Raw genomic sequence first — 22,992 nt, forward strand, 5'->3', positions numbered from 1 at the left:
GAGTGAGGAGGATGATGTTTGATGTTGTCTCTTACTCTCTGGTTTCCAGGGTGACGATGATGAGTATGGGCCGTCTGTTCATACCACCCACGCAGCTCGAGTTGCACATAAAGTTGTACAAAATTGTGGTGAATTCTGTCCCGACCTGAGAGAGAAGCAACACACAGAGGATGAGTGATAAATAACAAACACAACACAGGCTTCTTTTTTAAACCAGGTTTCAGGACAGGAAATCAGAGACAATCAATCAGTTAGTGTAAATCCAGAGTTTAAAATAAGCCTTAATGATATTAATCATTTGGTGGCTATATTTATTTAGATATATTAGGTATCGGAGAGCATTTTGCACATTTTGAAGGCCAGGCTCTATTTTTGAATAAATACACAGATGTTTTGCTATTCAGAGGGAAAACTGACATAATTAAACTGACGACAAAAAAAGGCTTCCACCCAGCCAGCCCTGATGACAGATGCTATGCAAGACCTACATTTGACATCGAGAAGAAGGGGAAGCAAATTCTACCAGATCTGGCAACCTTTTACAAAACACTTTTCAAACAGTGACTTCACCCTTCTTACAAATCTAGCAGCAAATTGCACAATTGACACATTTCCCATCCTCTCAAACCTACGCCTTCCTGTGTTTGTTTTTCTACAATCAGTCCTAACTTAGACATTTCATATTGCTTTAAAGTGAATCTGTAATAAATGAAAGCGTTGCAAAACATCTTGTTTGTCTCATATGTTTGATAATTGAATTGTACATTTTTGTGTGCGTATTTGCCATGAAACCTACAATCTAACAGAAAATAAACAATGAGCACCAGGACTTTATCTTTCTGAGGGTCTTTAGGAGACATTGTTGCTGAGTGCCTGGACATGAGAGGCCGGGCTCTCTCAGAGTCTGTCACTGCTCTATCAGTCAGTGCATGCAGAGGTGCTGAGGTGCTGCTGACAGGGCATTGAGCTGGCCTCGCTCCATGATGACAGACAGCTCACCTGTGGAGGTTCGTAAGGAACTAATACGCTCTGCCTTCCAGTGATGGTGTCCTCCAAATACTGGGCGTGGTTATTTCCCTCCACACGGATCAAGTGGCTCGGAGGAGCGATCTGACCTGGAGGATAAAAGAGTGTAGTTCATAATGCTGTCAAAAAACAACGAGTAGAGAAGTGAAACATCGAGGAGAAATGAAAAATAACTGACCATCATTGAACTCGCGGCTGAGCTCGTGGTTTGGGCATCGCTTCACCACCTCGGTCACGTGTTCGGCTTTCTTGTAAACTGGCATGGCTCTGATAACAGCACCCTGAGGTGGCGTGGTCAGGACTTTGATCTGGATGGGACACGTCTTGGCAATTTGGCAGTACAACTTTTTCAGGTCTGTAGAGTACTGGAAAAAAAGAAAACACAAGACAAACAGATTTTAGAAAACTGTCCAAACAATTGTTTCTACACTTCAACAACTTTTTAAAAGATGGATGTGTGCAACACCTGTTGCCTGGACTCTGCACTTCTGGTCCCTCCTGAGGCAAAAAGAGGTTACAGACAAGACTGTGATTATGACCTACTTAAATAAACACACACACACACACACACACACACACAAGTTTTGGTGCTTCAAGTGTGTATTGGGCAAACCTCAAAGATGTCTCAGAGAGCCTCTGGGACTTCCGAGGAGCGCCATAAAATGGACCCCTCCAGCAGCAATTAAACTGGGCCTGGCTTTCATCTTCAAGGGAGGGGTGTTCTGCTAAAGCATCTGATGGCCACTCATCATACAGAGCTTCTGAAGAAAGCTGGCAAGCTAACACTACATAGGTTTGAGTGCCGATTAGAAATGAAAATGGCTCTGCTTTAGTTCTGAGAGCAGGAATGAAGGCGCTATCACGGCAGGTATACAAGGCGTCAAAATGTGATGGTTGCTCTCACACGCTGGCACATTGTCAAGTTTGTAAAGCAAGGAGTCATGAATAATGGATGTTCCCTGATCCCTGGCAATGTTAGAAGTGATAACCAGTAAGCATTAAGAAAGACTGAATTGTTACTAATAGGCATAACCCAACTGTGCAAACAAATCATTCAGATCAGTGCTGTGTAAGCACAGCTTTCAATCCTTCTCTGTGCAGGAGACGCTGGGTGGAGAAAAGGAGGGGGAACATTTTCCTGTCAGGTTCATTTCTGAGTGAAGAAAAGTGAACATTGTGAAAACCCGCTTGAGGCTCTGTTGGAGAACAATGCAACATAAAAAAAAATCCACCTCCATTTAGTGTGCTTCCAAAGAAAAGGCGCTCATCCCAGTGCCCGTCTGTGCTTACTTTAAATATTACACAAGCTTTGGCACGGACATTTTCTGCTCTGCTCCCCAGGCACAACCTCTCCTTTCATCAGGACAAACCCAGAACAGCACCTTCCCATCGCTCCTACTCATAATCTCACAAAACTACACCATGCATTTCACCCAGAGAGCCACGCATGAAAGGCGAGTTAATAATAACCCAAATACTCGTCTCCTTTCCTCAAGTGACCTCATTATGAACTGTACATGCTCAAGATGAACTGACACACAGTGCTGCGGATATTCACTGCTTCTTGGTATAAAATGTTAAAGCAGACAGTGAGGTTAAAAAGATAAAAGTAAATGTCAAGTGTTCTGGTTTGTGCATAAATACATCTAGTTAACATGACGGGAGCGCACTATTCCAGCTCTGGGACGTACGTCAACACAATACTGAACTGATTCTTCCCTCAAATCAAAGCAGCTTTCCAGAAGAAAAAAAAAGAGGAATGGTTGTCCCCTCGCTCCTAACCTGATACTCCCTGTACGCTTCTGTCAATCAGCTAAATGAGGTGGAGAAGTTGAGCAGAGAGACAGAAGTAAAAGAGAAAAAGAGCAGGAGATTATGAGGCAAAGAGAAAGAGAGACGAGCCGAGTAAGCGGTCAGTTTGTAGTGCTTGGAATAATTACAGGCTGCTGGGTTTGTGTAGCTGAAGGGGAAAAATCAGAGCAGTAAGATCTAATCAGAGATGTTTAAGAGAGAAAACCAAAGTTTGTTTAGATCATATCCACAATCTCATTCCTCCACACAAACACCAGGGAACCATCCCAGCCCTCCAGCTACAAACTTTGCGCACACAACTATGTGCTGCTGGAGCCGTGTTTGCTCAGAAGTGAGAGCAGAGGCTGCTGCTGCTGCCGACTGCTGAAAGCAGCGCCCTGCTAAAGCTAACAGTGTTCAGGGTGGAGGACAGCCAGTTGATGGATGGGATTCAGTGGCTAACACAGGGTGCGGTGCTCAGGTGTTAACATGTAATTATGAGCCTTTCATTGGTCACTGCCAAGGAACACACAGCGCACAATACAGAGCTGCTTAATCACGATCATTTGAAAGAAAAGTTTGCTAGAAACACATTTGACACATTTGCTTTCAATTGAGCATGTGGCAGAAAAGTAATGGGCGACCTTAAGACGCTGTTTATGACCTACTGCGACTGCTGCTGCAGGACAAACAAAACACACACATTGATTAACCTGCAGCTTGTAAACTGGTGTAATAATGAAAATATGTTCTTATAATAATCTAAGTGCATGCAACATACAATTTGTTCAGATGCTTCCACAGTACTGCAAGTGTTCATTTACTTTCTAACACACACACACACACACACACACACACACACACACACACACACACACACACACACACACACACACACACACACACACACACACACACACACACACACACACACACACACACACACACACACACACACACACACACTTCCCGTGCAGCGCAGGTTGAGGCAGGCCCACAGCTGTAGCGTTCTTTTCTCCCTGACAGGCGCTGCGGGCGCATGCAGAAGTCAAGTCCTGACAAACATCAGGTCTTAAACAAGCACTGTTTGGCGCCTCTGGTCTTGTCTTCTTCATACCTGACATGTCATGTCATGCCTAGAGCTTCTCCCAAACCTGTTTAATTCAACAATAATGCAAAGGAGTTTTTTTTCACTCCCTTCTTTTCTCTGAAGGAGAGGTGAAACACCTGCTTCATGCAAGAAAATGTGAAGTTTTACAAAACCTCTCTCCGTGCTTTATGTTTAAAAACAAAATAGTCTCCAGCATCAAACTTCAACCCCAAAATGATCTGAGTGGTGACACCTGTCCCAAGGCAAACCTGTACACTGTCATGTGGCATCATGTTAATGTAGCCAGCGCTTAAAGAGTTAAATATGTGTCTGTCACTCTACAGGTTAGCCATCGAACCCTTTTTTTCACCAGCAGGGCCAAACCAGTGGTTTACAAACTGTTTTCATACCCCTAAGAGGTTATTTCAGCCAAGTACTGTCAGCGTCTGATTTACTCAACAACATCTTGTTAAAACAAAATCACTTTTGATGCACTGCCGCTTTGCAACTTTTGGCTAATTTCTCTCTGCAAAGAAAGCCTGAAAACTGAGGAGAGTTTGAAATAAGCATTAAAAAGTATTTCGACAAATATTAATGTTTTTCTCCCTCTATGTTTTAAATTTTTTCTTCCACTTTTTCTTTCCAAATTTGACATGTGCACTTTTTAAAAACATTATAACTGCAGGTGATTGTCATGAAGCTGAAAGTTTACAGAAGTGGATCAGACTGCGGCCTGATATTTTTATAAACAAAAGTCTCAAGTGCCCTCTGCTGATCGTTTAGGTTTGCATTTGGGTATTGGTGCATAAAGATTGGTCTAAATAAAGAAGGCGACCTTGGACATGAAAATAAAAATAATAATTTTTAGGAGAAAGGAAGAAAAGAGAATTCCTTCACTCTGAATTACAGAAGCTTCTTCTTGTGAAATTATTTCAACATGTTTGCTCTAACTTTTCTTCCAAGAATTTTTTAAAGCTGCAAGATTGTTTGTGTAACTCCACGGTTCACTCATCAAACAACGTTTTTTTTGTGTGTGTGAGAAAGATTGTTTCTGAGAGCTTCCAACAAACTCCACGAGGATTTGTTAAGTTCTGATCCAAGAAAAACTCTTCTCCTGCTGATGACAGACTAATGTCGTTCTTTTTGTTTTTATACGACTCGAGCACAACGCTTGTTTTCTGTTTTGTTGCTGCAGGGGTCTTTAAGGTGTTGTTTGTTAAAAAAAAAAGAATCTTGTAACCTAAACTGAGAATGGGCTTTCAGTGTGAATTATGGAGAAATCCCAGAGCACATATCATGAAAAAAAAACCTTTTCAACTCTTGCCTTTAAACATTTTTTCCCTCTACCTTTCCCATCTGTAGCTCTCAGGGCTTGTCTCTCTGTGCTGGGCGAGTCGTGACAAGCTTCTTGACACAAACAAGTCTCGGCCCCATCTCGTGAGGCGTGGGACGGGCCCGCAGATGTTCCAGGGACAAGCTGTGTCTTGCAGCCTTTCGCTAGAACACTCTTCTCTTTGAGCATTCGGGAGGGCTCTCCTCCTCCTCCTCCTCCGGCGCAATGTGAGATGCAACCATCAAGCTTAACTCTCTCAAAAAGACAGGACCCTCTCCAAGAGCCCAGGGTTCAGGAAAGAGGCACACAGTATTTACACAAGTATTATCTACAGGCCCTCAATCCATTACTGTAATCCCCCCTAGCTCTCTAGCGTCCCACTGATAGCCCACTGTGACATTCCTCTCCTTTTGACTGCTATACCTGGTGGCAGCTAATACACACAGCAAACACCACGAATCTTCAGCCCTCACAATAGTTGCATCAGTTGACAACAATAGCCACTTCTTTTGCCACACTCCATTAATTTAGCAAAGCAAAGAAGATAAAACATCTCCAACATGTGTATTGGCTTGACCTGGCGGAGTGTTTTTGTTCTTACAACATAATAAACGGGGGAACACCATGGAGACTGCAAGAGTGCCAACAAGGAAACTGTGTGGGTGCAATTCTGGGAAATGCTGTGTGTGTGTGTGTGTGTGTGTGTGTGTGTGTGTGTGTGTGTGTGTGTGTGTGTGTGTGTGTTTCACAGTCATCCTAGACAGGAAGAGGTTAAGGTGTGGGTTAGGGATTAGGTGTGTCTCCATAAGAACAGTCATCAAAAAGCACAGTACACAGTCCTCTAAGTCCCATGGAAGATCCCGCAGGGCTTCACAAAAAAGGGGGGGCATTAGCAGGCCTTTGCTCAGAGCAAAGCTGCCGTGGTGACATCTTCGGTGGCTCGTTGCCATCCGTCCGTCAGTCCGGCAGTCAAGCTATTGGGCAGAGATTATGGGAGCTTTACCCATGATCTCCTGAGATCAGGTGAGGGAGCCTCCTCAGTGATGGGAACAAAAACTATAATCACAGCTGGAGAATGACCCTCTCTCTCTCTCTCTCTCTCTCTATCTCTCTCTCTCCCTCGCTCTCTCCCTCTCTCTCCCTCTCCCTCTCTCTCTCTTGCTGTGAAGATCAGTGAAGCCAAATTGTGACATAAGAAATAAATTCATGGGTTTAACATTTCTAATTTCTTCACAGATAATTTCAAATGTTTTTTGAAACTCTGTCAGGTGTTGTTCAAGTTCTGAACTACCTCAAAAGCTTTAAAGAAAACTACAATTACTTCAAAATGCTTTAGCAATAGTCTTCAGACCTCTCCTCTCCCCATGACAGACATCCCTATGCAGACTACTATATTCAACCCACGCAATACAAGGACTGTTGAGGGGGCGTCTGATTTATTTTAGAAGAGGTTTTGTAAAAATGAAAAGTTAAGACATATCTATTCACTTTTTTACTTATAAGGATTTAACTGAATTTTCTTCAACTTTTTCAATTCATGTTGTTACAGTTTCCTATTTAGAAGCTATTCTTATTCCTCAATATTTTCGTTTTTACTTTGATTTATTTTCAGCTTCCTATGCAAATATAAAGGTGCCTCTGAGAAAGTCAGTAATAGCAAACTGAGTATAAACGGCTCCTTGTTGTTTATTTTGAGCTAATTATGACTTAAATTGGTAAATATAAAGTGAAGGTGTCAGGGGAAGATAATAAGATAGCCATCTACTCCTTTTGAACGTTAAGTCAGACCCATCAAACCAGTCTTGCGTCATGTGTTATGACTGCGGGACACATTGTCTGTTGCACTACATGTGTGTCTATGATGCAGATGTGTCCTAATGGGGCGTGCCTCTCCCAAAACCACACTCTTAACCTGTTGCACAGCAGACAAACACTTTTGTTTTTTGGGACTGTGAAAATGAGAGGGGTGAGTGAGGCACTGTGGGAATTGGGTAACTGTCACAGTCCCACAGTTGGCGTGGCCAAGGAATAAGGTGAGAAATGGCCCAGCACTCCCTGAGTTCAGCCTGTTTACTTGGAGCGTTAAAGTCGCTGCGTTAAGCCCGGCAGGTTTTACAACGGTCACATTCGACACATTTAACAAGAACCACATGTGAGGACTGTTTACGATCGATCTTTAACCGAGGATCAAAATGTGTCACCCCTTTTCTATTTGAAGAAATGACTGGAAGTGTTCTTAGTGATGTAGGTCCTTTATGTACAAAGAAATCATGTCAGATGAGTCAGTGATCATGATATAGGCTTTAATTCAATTTTGAACATCTTTCTTTTCTCTTGAAATGACTTCCTTTCTTCTGCTTTTTTTATATACACTGTCCTGGTATCTGTTTCCATTAAAAAGTGTTACATATCTCACCTGCTTTTATTATTTTTCTATCTTGTAGTAGCACTTTGAAGGGGATTATTTTAGAGGGCTGTATAAATTAGATTAATTAGTTTTATGAATGTAATGTAAATGTAATCAGGACGTCAAAACATTACCTTAAAAAAGGCGTCACACATACAAGGACACAACCTGTACGTCACTTACCTGGTGACGCGACTGTCACCTACTGTACGACGTCCGCTAGGGTGCATTAAAAGACTGAGTTTGTGTGGTTTGTGGTTACAGTGTCAGCACACAGCAGTGCAGATCAGACACATAAACAAGAGAGCAGGTGGGGCTCTGATGCAACAGCTGTCCCTCAGCCCTGTCATGTGTAATGACAGAGCAGGAGGAGCTGGTTGTGTAGCTTTTACGGCGCGTCACATGGTCACATCGAGCTGCTCAGGACATCACCACACCTGGACCAACTGTTAAAGCTGTTTACCTCTGTCATCAAGTCAAAGTCAACAAAGTGCGGGTGAACTTTGGCAAAGTTGTGAGTCAGCTGGAGTTTGAATATAATTAACATGAATGTGTCACCGGGAGCTATAAGTAAAGGTATAGTTGAGGAATATGAATGAGTAGTTTAATAAAGAACACATTTGAAGGATAAGAGAAAAAGAGGTTTAAGTGGGTTTCTCGTCTGGTGACAGTCTGTGTAGTGAGCTCATTCCCTTCAGCTTCACTTCTTTCATCAGGTGATGCCTCAGTGAGAAATGCCTGGGGTTTAGTCATGATTTGAAGCTATACATCTCAAGTGACATTCCTCCCTGCCAGATATAGTTGTGCAACGCAGGACTTTCAAATAAAGTGCACTTCAATCTGCCTAAAGCACAGATTGTCAGATAAGGAGTTCATGGAAGAAGTTTCTCTTTAACCTCTGCTCTGACAGACGAATCACTGATTCACATGCTGACCTGTTCTGATGACAGCCAGTGCATAAATGTGTCTCTGTGAGTCAATATTTATAGTGACAAGCATTTCACATGCTCATGAGAAACATAAGAAAGAGTGTAGCTAATGATATGTAGTTTTTATCATCCAGTGGGAAACACTGAGGTCACAGAATAAAGAAACCTCAGGCAACTGCCCAAAATATTCACCTTTGCCCTGTTGCTTTGTATCGATTAAACAGATAAGTTTTAACATATTAATTGATTGATGAGCACAGAGCCAACATATTATTATGCTTATTTAGATTAGATTTAGCAATTAGCCAAGGACATATTATGGTTATGCATCTTTTGATCCAACTAATGTACTATATTTTAATGTTACAGCTGTGAAACAACATCATTTTATTTGTGTTTTTATTTATTCTGCATCTTTGCCTTTATTTATAGTACAGCTAAAGAGAGACCGAGAAATGTGGGGGGAGGAGAGAGCGATGTAGACGTGCATCTAAGGGCCAAGCCTGTGTTCAAACTGTGGCTGTAACTTCTGTACACGGGGCAGCCGCTCTATGGACTGAGCTAAACTAGCGCCCCAGGACGATGTTTAAAGATCAATATCAATCGTAACTTTTCCTGTGTTCATGTTGGTACAGATTCACCACTTAACAGAGGTTGAGTGCCAACATGGCAGCATCGCCTACTGCTACTTAAAGTGAGGAGTTTTTTTTCAGGCTGCTCAGTGGATTTAAGTGTTTCTGCTCTGCAGCTTCCGACTGTAAGTAAGAATGATTCATTTAGCTCAGCATCTTAAAGGAGTGAATTGTGATGATTATTCTTCAAGTTGCTGAAGAGATTTAATTTCTATGCCACACTTTCCAGCTATAGTTGATGTATTCCGTTTGAAAGTTTGACTCTTTACCATCCAGTGGAGTATGTCGATTACCTATTGATGTTAAAGTGTGAGGCCGCTTTGAAAAGTTTGAGTTTTTTAGTAAAAAAAATACTCTCTAATTAAATATTCTATTGTTACACAGGCAGGGTGAAGCCACAATGTCTCTTCTAACATCATGCAGTAAAAGATCTTCTGCAAACACAGCTTAACCATTAGCGACCGCACGGCCTGCACAAACGTCTCTGATGAATGAGGATCTTACCGTCCAGGTGGCAGACTTTGCTGTACTTGACTGCTGGAAGGACACATCAAAGGTGTGGGGCCCGGCATAATCTGTGTTAGAGGGGATGGCCGGTGAGGGAGACATGGCATCAAAGGTGGAGCTGGGCTGGGCGTAGGGTGACGGGGCTGTCACGTTGTTCTGCGCGTGGTCGTTGTTGTAGGGGCTGGTGGAGGTCGAGCCGCCATTCTGAATGTTCTGATCCATGCTGTTCAGGAGCCCCAGGTTTGTATACTGGGACTGGAGACGAAAGGGGGGGGGGGGGGTAACAACAAAGGAATGTAATTAGTGAAGTTATTATAAATTGAAGACTCTTTAAAGTGAGAGAAAGGGAAAAAGTTAGAAATGAGGGAAAATCTTGACGTCACTTTTGAGAGGCGGGTTGTCATCTGCCAGATTTATTTGCAAACACACTGAGGAATTTGGCTTGAAATGACACAAGACTCAGTTTGTATAGTAACCCATGACACCACATAGTTCTGGTAAACTACTGATGATCAACCTTTAACATCAGATGCATGTTCAAAGATTTTAGTTTAAATTCCTCCCATGAGTCTGGAAAAGTGTTGAAAGAATACATATATTTATAAGAGCACACAAAGCTAATCACAGGATATTGCTTGTCAAGTGATGAGTGCAGGTGTTGAGGGCTGACATGACTTGAAGAAAGCATGCTTAGGGAAGAGGAGATCTTGTTTCCCAATAAAAAGAGGTATAACATAGTAACTTAAACCATGATGTGTTTATGGTCTGTCTCCTCTCTGAACAAATATGTTAACACGCCTCAGATCCTTCTCTCAGTTATTTAATGGCTGCAGTCAAGCCTTCATTTTGGATAAATACTTGCAATAAATTTAACTGTTTTCCAAACTGATCCTCTATTTTCACTGCCACGACTATTCAGACAGGAGGAAGGGACTTATAATATACATACATCTATAAACAAGATGGAGAGTACACCTGGGTCGTAGCCAGCCCCTTCCTGCTTGCTCTGCTTGCCATTCACCCCATTCCTTTCCATTTATAAATGGCACATTCCTGGACGAGGTGCCTTGGCTCTCGCTCTTTAGACAGTCATTAATCTCTCCAGGGCCTCTTGTTTATTCCAAGCACGGCTGACCACAGCTGTCCAGCTCACACCCAGAGTGCTGCCAGGTGTTAAGTGTGCGCTGGATGACCAACAAAACACAGACTAAATATGCTCTGTATCTCTGCATCAATGTCGTGACTTGTGAGGCAATGCTGCTGTCTTATTTCACACAGCTCCACACACACCTTCACAACCGGCAGACTACCACAGTCAGACAGACACACCTGAGAGAGGTCATCCGAGTCAACCTCAGCATACTTGTGAAACAGTGCCACAGGGTAGCTCACAGCCTGATGAGGGTCAGTGTATGTGCAGCACAAGGCTGTTGCTTAACCCTCCGGATATAATGACACCAGGGCTTATAGGAGCTTGTCTGGAGAACAATGATGCTGGGCATGCAGGTGTTAGGAGACAAGTGCTTTGTGAATGGAGCACACAGACACAGGCACACACACACACACACTCAGAAGGAAAGATAACTCCACTATGGTGGAGACCCTCCAGCCTTTAGCAGAGAGGCTTCCCCAAACACACTCCTCACAATGGACTAATTACACACATAATTATAAAGATTTAAACCCAATTGGCCGAAGCGTGGACCTGCACATCTGATTTCATGGAAGTAAAATTTGGAGGGTTCACACAGGAGATACTTATTCTGAAACCAAAATTTGCAAATCAGCTGATGAAGAGTATAATTTAGATTCCAGTAAATAACATCTGCATACGACTCATCCTATATAGATGTAGTATACTTGCTATTAATTTTAAATGGCTAAGCTCTGATTTATTAATTTTTATGATTCACAAATGCAAAAAGAAAATGAATGTGAAGGACCTTACTTAAATGAAATACATTTACAGCCACTCTTAATTACAAAAGGGGCATAAATACATAAATGTAGGAGTAACCAATGATTCCGTAAAAAGATGATTTACACATCTCTCTCTATGTTGTTCGCCAAAAACTATTAGATTAACAAATATGTTTTTATGTGAAACTGCTCTATTCAGTATTTTCATCCTGGTCTAAAAATACACAGAGCAACTAGAAACAAGCGAAGCTAACGCCAGCAGCTTAGCTTAAAACCCCTCCAGACATGATTTATCTGCACAAGAGCATTGAAAAAATCCAGATATTTAATATTAAACTGGTATATTTAATATAGCTCTGAGAACATTGCATTCCCTTTTTAGCACCAAATGGTGTCGTGTGCCATTGTCAAGCTAAAAGTTGCACCAATAAGTTTATCTTTGCAGCTGTAAGGCTGATGCCAAGGGGCGGCTACAATACATTCACAATGCTCACAAAGTTGATTTGTTGAAGAGGGCAAAATAATTATTGTATTGGATAAAACTAAGGTACCTGCATACACCTAATCCTGCATTTTAGGCTGTACTGGAGGCATTTCTTCAAATGATATCTGTATCCAAAGAACTCTACAAACAGATGTCACTAAAAAAGTTTAGAAGTAAATCAGTTGCTCAAGACGTTTCATTCATCAGTTTTAATCCTCCATGACTTTTAAATGTTATAGGGAAGAAAATCTGTATCCTTATTTTGCATGGTAACTACCAGGCTGACACAATCTCCTGTTTGGTCAGTATTTTCCCGTATATGAGGAGTCACCATCATGATATCATACTTATTCTTTTGAACTGTGTTGTAATTGACTGCAGTGTCACTGAGGCGCTCAGCCGTTCAGGGATGACACAGCCTCCCCCTGATGCTGGCAGCTGTAAAAGGTTGATGTGACAGGCACTAATTATCAAAGTTAAATCTTTATTCCAAAGAAAAGGTCGAAGCTGGCTAGGGACCAAAAACAGATAAAAGCAGGGACATAAAGCCATAGAGTACAGGGTCCTGGATAATGCTTCTCTTGGTCTAAATGAATTAAGGATAAAGCCAGATAGTGTGACCTAAACTCATCATGTTTGAATGTTAAATTGCCTGGAAGTCGTACATCAGCCCTGGGTGAGGGAGTTTAAGGCCCTTCTCCTCGTTTCCTTTCATCAGATCTTATTCCACTATAATACAGCTACCATTTAATAACCACTTTAGCTGCTCTTAAAAATTCCTCCTGTTTATAGCCGAGCCTGTGTTTAGGCCTTTAGGATGTCAGGCTGCTAAGCAGGAACACGGTAAATCAGCAGCCTTGACATCCTCAACAGCCTTTAATAAAGTTTTGGAAAGGGATCACCGTCTGGTTGAGGCCTTCGAGCCCTTTTCTTTGTCTGAGCTAAATGCTGGGGTAAGCAGTTCTGGCCAACAGGAAAAGGAGGCCGTTGACGTTAAGAGTGATGGCCTGTATATCACATATCATAGATAGTTCAAATGCATATGGCAGCACTAATTCACGAGCTGTAGCTGATGCCAACAGCTTGGCATTTGGAATGACATTTGCAGTTTCAAAATACTTCTTGTGCTGTAGTTATAGTTAGGCCAATGGGATGATAAATTAACTATCATGTCTTATCAGCAGATTTAACAGGTATTATTGGGTTCATATATTAACATACATTACATATATGTGCCACTTTCTGATGCTTGTTGAGTGTGCTTAAAAAAAATAAACTCAACCCTGCAAGAAAAATGAACACCAGGACTAGTTTCTGATTAGTGATTTACTTGTCATAGGGCGCCAAAGAATGATGTCTGCAGTAATCTTGCCCTGCTGCAAATTAAATAGTCCCTCCTTTGACAACCAGAAATGCCACACGGTTGCATGACAAATAAAAACTGAAACATTGCTGGAAGTTTTTTCTTATTTTTGTGTCATGCAAATGAAATGCTGTTCCACTGTTGAGAACTGTAATAGTAATACAAAATACCAATATTCAGTCTTTCCTTGAAAGCTTGTCATAGTAAATTTGATAAAAAATTGTTTTTTGTAAAAAATTTAGCCTAGTTCTCAAATTGAACACAAAGAAGACCTTGATCACTTAACACATAGAGAGTGCAGTTGCTGCAACATGAGGTGGTCCCAAAGTGTAAGCACTGATAAATCCAGAGCTTGGACGACCACTAGATGACAGGAACCAGAGCAGACCCGGCCTGAGGGGGGAATAACTCTCATTCCAGGCTCTCTGGTGACCTGCTCTGTGTACCCTGGGCAGGCATATAAAAGCATCTTGGGGACTGTGATGAGTGACCACAGGGGAGGGAGGCATTAAAGGCTCAAGAGGGTTCGGGGGGGGGGGGGGGGGGGGGGGGGTTGAGGTGGGGCTGGGGTGGGGGGGGGGTCTATCTACACCTTATACCTGCTGGGGTGGGCAGAGCAGGTGATTGTATCTACATCAACACACCATTAAAGCAATTACGATCCTGGACTAAACAGCGGCAGCAGAAGCCGCATTCTAATGGCGGCTGCAGCTCCCAGGAGACTGGGGGACGGGGGAACCTGATACCTCACACACGGGAGGGATTGAGCCGGACACCACTTAAAGACCCCCTGCTCAACACCTTAAAAGACAGTGACCTGACACTACTGCTATCTGCAACCTGCAATCTGACAATCTATCACCGCTCACTTGCTCGGCTTAAAGTTTGAATGCAGAATTTGGTCTGAAAACACTAAAACACAAAAAGGCCTGCTCAACAGTTCACTAAAATATCAAACAAAAGAAACAAATGACTTCCTGTGTAAAGGGATGAAATTGCAATCCTAAAACTAAAACATATATACTACATTGATTACATTTTAAGAAAAAAGACAGTTATCATTTGCTTCAGGTAGAAAAACTTTTAAAAAAAGTTTCCTGATTAAAAACATTAGAAGAAAAGTACTAAATAACAAACTTCTTTCATATTAAATTCTCTTAAAGAACTTTGAAGAGTTTATTAAGTTCATCGAGCTCAGCAAACACTGATCCATTAATCATGAAGCTTGCACTTTCATTGTGAGAAATGGTATTACAAGCTCTGGCTGTTAAACTTCCAGTGTAAATTGATGCATTGTTTTTTTTCCAAGTGGTTGGTTTTTGTGTTTGAAAGATGAAAAATGTAATGTTTATGTTGATGAAGGCAAACGATAACTCCAGTTCCTAAAGCATCCTCAACGCGTCTCATCAACTGAGGCACAAAACACTAGAAGTAAAAAAAGGTGATGTAATTATTTCATTTGACTTTAAATTCCAAATTTGTTCCTTTTCTTTTTTCATTAACTGAACAGAAAAGTTGCAACGGCAGAAAATGTAAATAGTCTTCTGGAAGTTGGCTTCAAGCTTTGAACAGCAATCAGAGTCAAAGTAAAAAAAATCAACTGACAATCTTTAGGCCCAGACAGAAAGCAGCCATTTTACAAGGACAAACAGCATTGAAAAGAGATTCTCCAGGTGTTTACATTCCCCTGCTCTCAGGTCTGCCACACGCACACAGGTGTGCATGCAAACACACACATACCGACTACTGCGAAACCCTCTTATCAGCACATATTCTATCTATGCTAAATGTAGGTTGATTAAACGCACAAATTATATATATATATTTTTAAACTTATTACTTTCCATTAATTAGAATTAAAAGCAAATAATTCAAATGAAGTGAACACTTTGATTCCTTTAGAATTTATACTTAAATTTTAAGTCCCTGAACTGAAGGCCCTGTACTCTTACGTGACATTTTATAAGTCCTATGGAGCTCTGTTGGGATGTAAGTAAAGGAATGGGTGCGATGGCTGATGCCCCATCAGTAGTTCCCTCCGTTGGTCTTACCTCGCTGTAAGATGTGGTGGTCCCCGTCTCCAGGTACAACATGTTGGCGCTGAGGTTGAGCAGAGCTGCTGCTGTTTGCTCCACTGGCTCCAGGATTCCACAAATCACTTTTTCTCACTCTAAGGGAGTGATGTGGAAGACAGACGCAAAGTGGACAACAAGAAGCTTCTATAGGAATCTATGGGATGTCATATATACCGGGAAGAAAGGGGAGGGGTCTAAGTAGTACCTGTCCAAAACTCTTGAGTCCACACCCATCTCCAGGAGAAGCTACCTCTCCCTGCCCTGCCTTTGAAGCTCTGCGGGATTCCTCTGAGGTATGAGTTAAGTAGAGAATTACTATTTTGTGTTGTCAAGAGCTGTGCGGCGTATCGAGCTCAAGGAAAAATTAGAGATGCTTAAATCACGTGCGTGGCATTTTCTCAACTTTCCCTGACAACACAAGAAATGAAAATCCAGATAAAGTAATGAACAATGAATAAAGAAATGTTCTACTTTAACATTTCCATCTTAATGACACTCCCCTGACATCATTTTAAGATATTCAAAAGGCAAATTCTATAAATGGGGATGATAATAAAAAGAAAAGACCTCCAAATGAATGCATGCAGGTAAAATCCACAAGGTCAGCAAGGCCCAGAGTCAGAAGAGCAGTCTGGGGTTTGGGGGTAATCCTACAGTAACTAGTTAGCATAAGAATCACTCCCTTGAGCTATCTGAATGCAGAGGCCTCCAGAGAAACAATGTGACTCCCGTAGATAGCTTGTATCTATCAGAGATGACTGATGTAGATCTGTTTGAGAAACATGTGTTGTGGCTCAGGTAATGTTAATTGTGCTAACACCAGCCGGCTGCTTCTCCGAGAAGGTGACAGCTCCATTAAACTTGTTCCCATTAATCGGGAAACAATTCTTTGCGTTTAGTTTCTTTTCCTTATTTCAACATGGTTATCAAAACTTCTGCCCGGTATTTTTTTTTGCAAAGAAAAATCCAAATTAACAGTTAACAGTGTTGAATGAGTTGGGAAAAAGGATGCCATTGTCGTATATATCTTAATATCTTGCAGATAATGAGGTTTAAATTGAAGTTATTAAATGTCTTGTATTTCTATCCCCTGACAAGCACAAAATACATTTGGTAGAAAAAACACTGACTTAGAAAAGTCCATCTGATGTTGGACCATCAGTGTCTGATTAACTCAACAACAACCCTGTAACCAAAGGACACTTTATGAGGACAGCCCTTCAAAAAGGACACAACACCTGGAAAGGTTTTTTTTTTTTTTTTAAAGCTGTAAAAAAATTGTTTCTCTTACTGAGGTCAATTTCTTGGAGGATTTTTCTTTATTTCCAAAAATGAACCACACAAATAATAACCTAAAAAAACATTAAGTCCAGGGTGATTGCAATGGACATTTTACAGCATTTTAGTATTTTGAGAATTACACAGGACTAAAATGTATTTTGTCAATATGTAATAATATCAAGTTACCCTTAAAGCTCTCTTTAGGGATAGAATGCTCTTATTTAGGATACAATGACTCATCATTTGAAAGTGAAAGTGGATCAGAATGTTTACCACTTTATCTACTATGAGAAATATAGAGATAATCCTGCAGATGCAACTAAACACTTGCTGGACTGTCAGAAGACTGCCTGGTCAAAAGGAGGCAAATCAATTCTCTTAGCACAGAGCCAAGGGGGCTCAAACTCCTGCCCTGTGGTCAGAATGATTTGAAAGCTGTCTGAAAACTTAAACTATGACCTAAAGTCAGTGTCTCCAATCAGCAGACACACCCGGTTCAGGCCCCGGGGCTACAAGCCCACAGGTCAACCTGCCACAAAGGCAAATCAACACTTTAAAGAGCCCCGATTCAATTGCCTCCCAAGGGACAGAGGCGTCAGCGTAGACCTGGCCAAACCCTCTGAGCGTGATAATTAGTTTAGCTAAACAAACTTCTAATTATGCTAAAACAACATTGGCATCTGAAAAGGAGTTAGAGTACTGAGTGTTGGGGTGAGGCTGTAGTAAAATATAAACGGTGGCTGTAATCAGGCATGACAAGACAACCTCTTATTGCCTTTAAATGCATTGAAATCAGGCTGCAATAAACTGCAGGGGGCTTAAAAATAAAAAATATATCTTAAAGTTTTTAATATGACATTATTTTCTCATGTTATAATACAGCTAAATAAAACCAATCATAACACAAAAGGCCAATTTATGTCTCTGGAATACGAGTTTAGACACAGTTCAGGAGTAACACTTTGTCCAACCATCCTAATCTGAGGCAGAGAGAGCAGTCTTATCTCTGTTAACTTCATCACCTCTGATGCTACAGCGGTGAGAAACGGAGGAGAGAATCAGACCAGGCAGCAGCTAAAGAGCTGCAGATCCAGTGGGTCAAACAAAAGAGGCTCTACTAAAGTTTTTCCCTTTAAAGGGTCTGTTCCTTAAGTCAGCTAGATTAGTTTAGTATCAGGTGTCAGGCTGCAGGAGCTACTAGTGCACGGACACCTGCTCGGAAAACAGTCAGACGCAAGAAGTCAATGGAAGCAGAGAGAGAGCATCACCTGGGTGGCGATAGTTAACAAACACACAATAAACTAAATCCTGAAACACTCCTGTTTCAAAAGTCAAACGATGCTTTTGGTTAAAATTGTATACTGGACTATTTAAGTTGACCTGCATTTAATAATACATTCAGATGATTTCAGGAGCTGCAACAGTGAATTCTTAAATCATTAGGCACCAACTATTGTTTACAAGTGATAATTAAGATTTAATTCATTTGAAGAAGACTCTGATTAAAGCTATTCAAATGTAAACCTTTTCTATATTTTATTGTTTTACCTCCTCTTTGACAGTGAACTCAGTATCTACGGGTTTGGGGTCACACCATACTTTTTAGGATTTTCTCTTGAGTGTTTTTTTGTTTTGTTTTTGTAAAAACTGAATTACATTCTTCAATTACAACTTGTCAAATAATCAAGAAAATATTGTACAAACTAACTGATATTGGTAAAGGTAGTTTGCTGTTTCTGCTGCTGTACTAAGGTTATAATTCTGTTCTACAACATCAAGAGGAAATGTTGAACTGCATCTACTGAGTTACACATTTTTTTAAATCTTTTAGAAAACCAGGGCAACTTACTCTGCATGTGTACAGCAGGGACTTAGTTTTACTTCTAGTATCTGAACCATAGGTTCTGCATTCATTAAGTCCATAAGAAGTATTTTCCCATCAGCAGCAGATATCTGGATGCATAGAGGACATGGCTGAGTGGTTAAACACAGGAAGAATACATCATGTGTACGATGTTCCTCAGATGGCAGGAAGCACAGGTTAAAGCTAGTATTATTAGAGGACAATAGGGATTCAACCTTTTCTTAGTTTAATGTTTAAATTACAGATATAAGGATTTTTTTTCCAGGCCTGTCAATAATAAACATTTCAATGAAGAGAAGTTTTCAGTGGAAAGTAAATAGAAACAGGTGTGTTTCCTTTCTGGTGTTTTCAGTCTCACTGCATGTCTGCTTGCCAATGTCTCTTCAAACACCAGACATGCAACAGTGGATTTAGAAAAAACTCTGTTATTGTTTTTTTGTTACATGCTAAAAAATCTTTTTTTTCTGTGATTGGTCTAAAATCCCCAGGTTTACATATGCAGTACAAACACTTAAGCATAAAGGAGCTTTTCTACCTTATTTATTGACTGAGTTTAGTTCATTGGAGTTTCGAAAGTCTTGTTAATATTTAAATAAAGTATAAAGTATTCAACCAGGATGTGATTGTTATTATAAGGTCATTCAGGATATGAAAGAAAAGCATTAATTTCTCATTAAATGTCTTACTTATTCTAAATCAAAGTATCCAACATTTACTCAGGCCAACAAATGCCTTTTTGAAAACTTGAGGGATACCTTTTACTGTCTTTCCAACTGACTCAGGCATGTAAAAAAAAGAAGAAAGTGAAACTGAATTATAATCTCACATAATAATTGTAATCAATGTGAATAACTCATGTTTTACAAAAGACATTTATGGGATTACTGCTGGATGATTTATTCACGCACTCTCTCTCAAAGGGTGTGACCTACATGTTTTTCCGTTGAATCTGGCGGGATATAAAAACTGCTGTATGAAAGTACAGATAAAGCCTGGTCTACGCTGTAAGAAAGATGTAAGAAAAAAATACAAGAGATGAGGGCGATGGGGGCTCATGCTGCAGCATCCCCACATCCACAGTCAGACAAGGTCTCACACTGACTCACAGACTCAAACGTTATTCAAGCGGACCGTAGCAAGCGTTCGTTCCTGGGTGCTACACCTTTAAAAACACTTCTTAAAGTGCTGGAGGCAAACTGGTGGAGCATGAACACATAAAAGAAGAGCTTAATATGATTGCTTACTTCAGATTCAAAACAGTACTGGTCTCTTAACTTAATAATAGGTCAAGATTAAAGTTGCGCTTCTTGTTACTCAACTTTAAAACTAAAAGTAAAACTAGTGTCAAAGAGATACGGCTACCTACATGTATAAAGGGAGAGATGGGGTTATTGTCTTTTTTCACATAAGGGGGATACTAAGAGAAAAAATAACTGCTTTAAAATACTAAAGAGGAAACATTTGAGTCCTCTATAATGTAAATATTGCACCACATCTGAGAGAATCCTATCATGATGGATTTAAATTCTGTTAAACTTTAGAAAGAGTAGAGAAAACTGATCAGCTACTTGGTCATTTAACCAGGGGACAATCAAACTCGAGACACACGAGCTTTGGTGAAAAAAAAAAAAAAAAGAAGCAGAATCCAAACACAAACATGTAACCAGATCTCTAGGAAGCCGTGTGTGTTGATGGAGCTACTCTGTGCTGTAAAGTTACTTAAACTCTTTCCTGTGGCTGAAACAACCTGTGTCCCGCTGCTCCACACTGCGTCCTCCACGCACAGCTGATCAGAGCTTTATCTGGGTGTAAAATCAGCTGTTTGGGGTAGGATATTGCATTACTCCTGCCACTATTTCTGCTACATTCCTTCATGTTATTCTACCCTCTGCTTGCTTCCCCCTCCCCTCCCCGCCCTGTTGCCACCCCCCACCTTCACATAGAGGAGACACGTACTGATAGATGAGAGCTGGGACCTCTGCTAGAGAGGCAGGTGCTGCGTTAAATTGTTGCCCTGCAGCTACAGAAAAAAAAATCCAGCAGAAAAAGGAATTTCTGATTAAACATAAACCCAACACAATACAAATAAGTCCCCCGGGGCACTAAACAGTGAGCTGCATTCTAATGACTCATGAAAGAGGCACACCTCCACATGGGTGGAGGACGAGGGGGAAGGTGGGGCGAGGTTGGTGTTGCCCACCATCTTTGTTCATCAAAACAGACACTTGAATAGGTAATAACGATCAGGGCTTGGTGATTGGCGAGATGCCATTGCAGCGAGGTCTAAGCCCCACGCGGATGCTGCATGAGTTGCTGGCGTGCCAATCAGCGCACCACGCCCCTCTTTGGTGGAGAGGAAAGTGGGTGGTGGTGGGGGTGGGACCATTAATCACCAGTTCAAGAGAGCACAGGCCCCCTTGGGGGATGCAAAGGGTAACATTACTCAGCTCCTTGAACACAATTTTTATTTGCTATTTTTTTCCACTCTGGCTGGACAACAGCATTCCTGCACTGGGAGGGGAACATGCACATCATCTCTCAGCAGCAGGGCTGGCAGAGATCTGTCCCTCACTGCAGGTCAGAGGGAAAGGAGTTGACACGGTGTATTGATTTACACCAATATATCACCTTATGTTTTTACAGTGCTTTATTTGACTATATGTTGAGTGTCTTTTCTAGGTTATCACAAGAAGCAAGCTCACACTCATCTCTGAATTGTGCGTTCAATTATTTGAGAAAAACAAAAAATGAAACTTTCATTAGATCAAATCCATCATCTGCCATGTGACACTTTGCATTCTACCATCAACAGACTCTGAGAGCTTCTCGTCTCACGAGAGGCCACCCAGGTCAAGCACAGCTCAGTCTGAATGAGATAATATCATTACCTTACAGACAACATCTCGGAATAAAAAACAGATAACCCGGCCTCATTCTCTGCCTGTCAATCTACTCCATCATTTTCACAGTTAACTGTCCTGGGGAAATTCCATTGTTAATAAGAGAATTGAAAGTACAGGGTGTATTGTGAAACTTATGGAATTTACAGCTGGAAGTCCCATTTAGTCAGAATGAAAGTCATCTCAGATGGTACGGTTATAGTCAGGCACACCTTATTGCAGATAACTGGCAGACTTAAATGTGTAGGTAGTAGATGTACTGCTGTTTATCCGTCCAACAATAAGCTGTGATAACTTCATCAAGTCTTTGAGCTCGAGCTAAATCTACTAACACTGATTTAGCAATAAAGTCTTTTTTTTTAATGGACTTGATTTTGGCCTTAAAACTAACTTCTCTGTTGTGCAACCCCCTATATTTTTTGGAGATCTATTATTACATTTAATCACATTATTTATTCAATCAAAGTTTGTGCTTTTATTTTGCTGATTTCTGCTAATTATAAATGAGACTGATTTTCATATTGTTAATTGCACTGCTTGCTGAAAAATTACAATACTGCAAATTTAAGATTTGTATTCCTCTGAACTGAATTGATCAGAGGGAAATTGGAGCAGTTTGCTTTTTGACCTAATTTGTGTCATTGAAACATCTTTGTTGTTTCTGACAGCATTAAATAATCTTCAGTTACTATTTTTACTAAGGTCATTTCATCAGTAACATCAACCCATACAGAAAAAATATACCGCCCATTTTACTAGTAAAAAGTATTTTTGTAAACATTAATGTTTACTTGTTGTGAACAATGAAAACAAAAATATCAAAACTAAAAGTAGTCGTTTTTTTTAACAGCAAACCTACGTACTTACAGAAAGGCTCTCATCTGGCTCGTGCATGGTTATGCAGTCCATACTGATCTGAATAGTGTTTCCTGTGGACCCATCAGTTGGACTGTCGGTGAAGTTGAGTTCAATGGGCTGGACTGAATGAATGGCAGACCTGAAACACAGGAGACAGGCAAAACTAAAAAATAATCACCTTAGACTGTGGATGGTTTTTTGTGTTTATTTTTTTTTTGTTGTCTTTGATTGTAGAATTCACTTACTGGTCCAGCATGTCAAACAGTTGGTTGAATACATCTTGGCTGAAGTAGTCGGATGTCTGTGCTGACTGATTCTGGGACATAGCTGCGAGAAACGAGCTCTCTCTCCAGGACAAACGAGACGAAGAGTCCCTGAGTCTGCGGGGAGGCAAAATCAACCGCAATTATTGTCATTTTACTTCTTATATTTCAAATAAGTAATAGTTAATGTAGTGGTGGATTTTGTTTCTTTTAAATAAGGCACAACAATTTTATACGGCCGTTTTAACAGTTGCAATGTCAGCAAACAT

At 40.8% G+C, this 22,992-nt stretch overlaps 1 protein-coding gene across 6 annotated transcripts in view; it reads right to left on the reverse strand.

Annotated features, from left to right (window-relative positions):
• Positions 1-22,992, reverse strand: part of tp63 (tumor protein p63) — a 35,881-nt gene that overhangs the window by 8,123 nt on the left and 4,766 nt on the right. For 4 of the 6 annotated variants that reach the window (XM_061030520.1, XM_061030521.1, XM_061030525.1 and 1 more), the window contains exons 2-7: positions 22,706-22,840; positions 22,470-22,599; positions 9,713-9,970; positions 1,205-1,391; positions 1,000-1,115; positions 36-145 (exon numbers count right to left, since the gene is read on the reverse strand). In XM_061030520.1, coding sequence (XP_060886503.1) covers positions 36-145; positions 1,000-1,115; positions 1,205-1,391; positions 9,713-9,970; positions 22,470-22,599; positions 22,706-22,840 — 936 coding nt within the window. Of the gene's footprint in view, positions 1-35; positions 146-999; positions 1,116-1,204; positions 1,392-9,712; positions 9,971-15,533; positions 15,758-22,469; positions 22,600-22,705; positions 22,841-22,992 lie in introns of those variants that run through there. The other 2 variants (XM_061030522.1, XM_061030523.1) reach the window with 2 other exon arrangements.

This window comes from Labrus mixtus, chromosome 3 (assembly GCF_963584025.1).
Source record: "Labrus mixtus chromosome 3, fLabMix1.1, whole genome shotgun sequence".
NCBI classification, from domain to species: Eukaryota; Metazoa; Chordata; class Actinopteri; order Labriformes; family Labridae; genus Labrus; species Labrus mixtus.